Source organism: Anolis sagrei, chromosome X (assembly GCF_037176765.1).
Source record: "Anolis sagrei isolate rAnoSag1 chromosome X, rAnoSag1.mat, whole genome shotgun sequence".
Taxonomy (NCBI): domain Eukaryota; kingdom Metazoa; phylum Chordata; class Lepidosauria; order Squamata; family Dactyloidae; genus Anolis; species Anolis sagrei.
This window is the reverse complement of record NC_090034.1, coordinates 59,697,488-59,703,487: the sequence shown is the minus strand read 5'-3', so window position 1 is coordinate 59,703,487 and position 6,000 is coordinate 59,697,488. Positions and strand designations below refer to the sequence as shown.

Here is a 6,000-nt window from a genome sequence, read left to right as displayed (position 1 = left end):
TTCAGGTCTTTTGGACTCCAACTCCCACCATTCATTACAGCCTTAGGCCCCTTCCTTTTCCCCCTCAAAGCGGAAATGGAAAAGGAAAGGACCTGAGGCTGTGAGGAATGGTGGGAGTTGCACCAGTCTCTTTCCGGAGTGGGCGTGGCTTAACAAGACGGGGCAGCCCCGCCCACTTTCTTGGCGATGGAGCAAATGCGGCCGGCGGAGATTTGGTTCCCTTTGGCGCTCACTGCGCACGCGCGCGGAGGCAGAAGGAGCGGAGGTTGGCGCGGTTCCTAAGGCGACGGCGCTGCTGCCGCAAAGTGCGGGCGCGCGGGGGAGTGTCGTGCTCAGCCCCGCCAAAGGGGCTCCCTTGACGGCTGGTGCGGCCTAGTCGCGCCTCTGAGGAGGACCTCACTCACTCGGAGTGGTCTCTTCCGACCAGCGCCACCATGGAGATGCCGCCGCCCCCGCCTGAAGGTAAGGCCCCGGCTCATTCGCACTCTGCCCATGCTCAGGGGACGGGCAAAGGGAGACTTCCCGAGAGAGAGAGAAAGAGAGAGGTCGGGGGACAGGCCTCTAAGGCCTCATGAATATCCCATCCCATTTTCAATCTTTCGAAACAGGTTTTTACTCTCAGCCGTTATTCCAATTTTTTTAAAATAATAATTAAAAATTGGCAGAAGTATTCACCAAAATATTGGCAGAAAGAAGCAGAAATCTCAATTAAAATGTTCGCAAGAATATTCATAAAAATATTCATTACAACACTCGAAATATTTTCAGAAATAACCAAAAAATAGTCAGGAATATTCTCAAAAAAAGTTTTTCAGAAATATTAATTGAAACATTTTCAGGGGAACTTCCATTCAGATGGAATGGAAGTCACTTCCCACATGTGGTGGGAATGTGAAAAAATCCAAAAGTTCCAAGAAATAATCAGGAAAGAAATGGAGGAGCTATTAGGGATCAAGATAGAATGGAATAAGGCCCAAGTTTTCACTCAGAAATTTGAAAGTAAAAAGGAATATAAGGAAAGTGAGGAAATAATAAAACATATGATAGAGGGAATTAGAGCCTCGGTGGCCCTGGGCTGGAAAGACCACAAGAAATGGGATACAAAAACCTGGTACAAATATTTAGCAGATTACCTTCTTCAAGATTATATTAGCGAAAGGAAAAGTTACTATATGACAGGTCAAAGCAAAAAGACATGGAAAGCAAAATGGAAGGGTCTCATATATAGAATAAAGGGGAAAGATAAATATACGGTGTTGAACAAAACTATTATCATGATTGAACAATTGTAATAAACACAGCTAAAGTATTTATTTGTTCCCGGGGGGGGGGGGGGATTGTGGTGGTGGCGGGATTGGGGAAAAAAATGGTATTTTGAATGTTACTTTCAAAGATGGTATGTTTCTATGTATTATACTGTACAATAATAATTTAAAAATTTTTATTAAAAAAGGAATAGAAGTCACTTTTTTTCTTTCATTTTTATTTCTAATTTGTGTGTGTGTGTGGATGTATTCTTGTAGTTTATTTTTATTTATTTTTTTAGGGTTTTATTTAGGATACCTTTTTACTTCTTACTTTATTGGCCTTTCCCTCTCTCTTTTTTTCTTTACTTTTCTATACCTTATTGTTCTCACTCTTTCGTTGTATTCTATATAAAATTTAATAAAATTTCTTTAAAAAAAACATTTTCAGGGGAATTCACAACATATTCACGAAAATGCTCAAAAGTTTCACACCTAGCTCCAGCAGACAAGAGTCCTTTGTCCCACCCTGGTCATTCCACAGATATATAAACCCATTTTTCTACTTCTAACACACCTCACTACCTCTGAGGATGCTTGCCATAGATGCAGGCGAAACGTCAGGAGAAAATGCCTCTAGAACATGGCCATATAGCCCAAAAAAATCTACAATAACCCAGTGATTCCGGCCATGAAAGCCTTCGACAATACAATGCTCAAAAGTATTTTCAGAAATAATCTAAAATGTTCACAAAATAATGTCAGAAATAACCAAATATATTAAAATATTTTCAGAAATATTACAAAGTATTCATTAAAATACACACAATTTTTACAGAAATCAAAAATATTCATTGAAATATTTGCAGAAATATTCACAAAAATTGTAATATAGTCATTAAAATATGCTCAACATATTTTCAGAAATCAAAAATATTCATTAAAATATTTGCAGAAATATTCACAAAATATTCATTAACGTACCCACAATTTTTACAGAAATCAAAAATGTTAACTGAAATATTTGCAGAAATATTCACAAAAATTGTAATATAGTCATTAAAATATGCTCAAAATATTTTCAGAAATCAAAAATATTCATTAAAATATTTGCAGAAATATTCATTAAAGTACACACAATTTTTACAGAAACTATCAAAAATATTCATTAAAATATTTGCAGAAGTATTCACAAAGTTATAACATATTCATTAAAATATTTTCGGGGATATTCACAAAATACTAAGAAATATTTGCAGAAATAATCTAAAATGTTCACAAAATAATTTCAGAAATAACCGAATATATTAAAATATTTGCAGAAATATTACAAAGTATTCATTAAAATACACACAATTTTTACAGAAATCATTAAAAATATTCATTGAAATATTTGCAGAAATATTCACAAAAATTATATCCATTAAAATATGCACAAAATACTTTCAGAAATCATTAAAAATATTCATTAAAATACACAAAAATATTCTCAGAAATGAAAATAAATGTTTATTAAAACATTTGCAGAAATATTGACAAACATACTTACAGAAATAATCATAAAAATTGTGAGAGTTCAAAACAACTGTAGGAAGGGACGAAGTTATCCCAGGCCTGATTTATCGTGTAATGTGACACTGGATTAATATGTAAGCTGCTATGTAAATGTGACACTCATGTGAAGCCCCTTTCAATATAATTTATATTTTTCCTGCAAAGCCTTCCATTGGGTCCCTTCCATCCTATATATTATTGATTTGGCATGTTATTATCTGGTTTATTTTTACTTTGCATATACTATTCATTGTATTTATTTATGTTGTAAGCTGCCCCAAGTCCTTTCGGTGAGAGGAGCCGGGTATAAATAAAGTTTATTATTATTTTTATTATTATTGAGTCTGAATTTAATAAATGTAAATAATAATATGGAATTATAAGTAAGAATGTTATATATGTGTGTGTGTATGTATATAACTCTATATCTCTCTATATAATCTCTCTCTGTTTATCATGCTGTGAGTGTTTTGTCCCCTGACTCGCTTGTCTAACTCTCCTGTCCCTCATTCATCAGACCAAGAGCTTCGCAATGTCATTGACAAGCTGGCCCAGTTTGTGGCCCGGAATGGCCCGGAGTTTGAGAAGATGACAATGGAGAAGCAGAAGGAGAACCCCAAATTCTCCTTCCTCTTTGGGGGAGACTTCTACGGCTACTACAAGTATAAGCTGGCCCTGGAGCAGCAGCAGTGTGAGTCCCTGGATGAGGGAGGCGGGGAGGAATATTCAGTCCTTTTTACAATACTGTGTATTACAAACCAGATAATTTATCAAAATGACAAAATCCCCGCAACCCCACTAGTATTCAGATTTGGGTGTATCGGGTATTTGTGCCAAATTTAGTCCAGTGAATAAAAATACATCCTGCATATCAGATACTTAAATGACGATTCATAACAGTAGCCAAATTAGAGTTATGAAGTAGCAACAAAAATAATGTTATGGTTGGGGGTCACCACAACATGAGGAACTGTATTAAGGGGTCGTGGCCTGAGGAAGGTTGAGAAACATTACCTTAAGGTATCTGCTGTAAAACACTAGTGTATACTTCCTATTCCTATCAAACTTCATGTCTGGAAATATAAAGGGGAACTCCACTGTCTGAACTAGTCTCGCTGAAGGCAGAAGATCATAGGCAGGCTTTGATCCTAGAGCTGTGGCTACCATATTTACTAAAATATAATGCTCACTTTTTGGGGCTAAATGACCTTGCCAAAATTAGGGTGCGCATTAGATTCGTGTAATACAGTCATCTTAGTGCTGAGCGCTAATGGAGCCCCCGGTGGCACAGTGGCAGGACTGAAGACCGACAGGTCGCAGGTTTGAATCCAGTGAAAGCACGGATGAGCTCCCTCTATCAGCTCCAGCTCCTCAAGCGGGGACATGAGAAAAGCCTCCCACAAGGATTATAAAACATCAAAAACACCCTGGCATCCTCTGGGCAACGTCCTTGCAGACGGCCAATTCTCTCACACCAGAAGCGACTTGCAGTTTCTCAAGTCACTCCTGACACGACCAGGGATTAAATCCTAAATGTTGGCATTGTGGAAGTCAGGAGGCATGGTATTCACATCTATGGTGGGAGTGTGAAGAGATGCAAAAATTTTGGAGTCAAATTCTAGACCAGATAGAATTACATACTAAAATAAAATTTGACATAAATATGCAAGTTTTGTTAATAGGAATATACGGTGATAGAAGAGTTAAGGACCAAGACCAACAATGAATGATGATGATGTTTAGAGCAGCACATGCAGTAATAGCTTGGGGTTGGGACGAAAAAAAAGAAATGGACACTTGAAAAATGGTATGAATATGTGTGGGACCAAATACAACTGGATACTATGGACATCCTAAGAAGCCAAAAGACATGGTCAGACAAACAGAAGAAAATTAAAGAAATTTGGACTCCTTTTAAAAGATGGTTACAGGTTGTTAAACCAGATGATGAAAGCTGGAAGAAAAAAAATGGATAGAATCGAAAACAGGCTCATGTAACAGGAAAAAAGGATTATGTTGTCAACAGGGAAGAGGGAGGGGTGGGAGTGGGGAGGGAGAAGGGAATGAAAAAGTACAAAATGCATGGAAATTATGGTTATGTTGGCACATATGATTCAGGGAAACCTTTAAAAAGAACCTTAAAACCTGGCTCTTCCGCTGTGCATTTGATGAATAGATTTACAAACTCACACTAGTGTTCAGCCTCAACGTTTTTTGTTGTTGTTGTTGTCTTGTCATTGGAGTGCATCTCCCCGTGTGGGAAAATTTGGTTCCACGACCTCCACTATAATGAGCTCTCCTCCGCAAATAATCTGTTTCTGTTTTATCTCGCCTGAGTTTTTAATCTGCTTTTAATCAGCCTTTCTTTTATCCATTACATGTAGCTTGCCCATTGTCATTGTGATTGTGCCTATTGTAATTTTATATTGCTATGTTTTCGTTTGTTTTATGTAATTACGTTGTTATTGTTTATTTGCGTTTTTGGTTTTATTTTATGTAATTGTTGTTTGGGCTTGGCCTCATGTAAGCCGAGCCGAGTCCCCATCGAGGAGATGGTGGCGGGGTACAAATAAAGATTATTATTATTATGTATAATTGTTTTATAAGTATAATAAAAAAATTGGAAAAAAATAAATTTAGTAAAAGAATGCATACAACCCTTAAAAGCAGCACCACAGAGCATTAGAACTGTCACCTAGTTTGTTTCCAAAAGATCGGTATTTAACAGTTTATTGTAAATTTTCATTCTCGACATGGATTCCTCTGAAGTTTCATTTCTTTGAGGTTCCAAAGGAAACCGCAGCAGCTTCAGCAGGGTTTTGTCAGTGGAGGTGGGCGTTAGATGCGAGGGCGCGTGGGACTCCAGTCCAGGCGGGGTCCCTTCTACAAATGCCTGTGTGTTGAACCAGCCTTTTTGTTGTGCGTTCTCTCCTGCCAGTGCTGTGCAAGCAGAGCCAGGACCCTGAGGCCGCCCCCACTGCCATCCCCGCCATGCCAGCACAGCCGCCCTTGGCCCTGACACCCACACCCGTGGTCACTGCTGCTGCCGCCGCCTCGCAGGGGGCTGCCACGCCCAGCTCTGTGGAGGAGCTCATCCAGCAGAGCCAGTGGAACCTCCAGCAGCAGGAGCAGCACCTCCTGGCCCTCAGACAGGTGAGGAGGATGAGTTTGACACTCATGCCCTGGGCTTTCACCTTGGTTC

The 6,000-nt window shown here is 38.8% G+C and overlaps 1 protein-coding gene across 2 annotated transcripts in view; it reads left to right on the top strand.

The window, feature by feature from the left end:
* Positions 1-206: 206 nt before the first annotated feature.
* CHERP (calcium homeostasis endoplasmic reticulum protein) overlaps positions 207-6,000 on the top strand; it is a 35,152-nt gene continuing 29,358 nt past the window's right edge. The window contains exons 1-3 of one of the 2 annotated variants that reach the window (XM_060784827.2): positions 207-462; positions 3,316-3,489; positions 5,737-5,951. In XM_060784827.2, coding sequence (XP_060640810.1) covers positions 435-462; positions 3,316-3,489; positions 5,737-5,951 — 417 coding nt within the window. In that variant the 5' untranslated portion in view covers positions 207-434. The remainder of the gene's footprint in view (positions 463-3,315; positions 3,490-5,736; positions 5,952-6,000) is intronic. The other variant, XM_060784826.2, reaches the window with a different exon arrangement.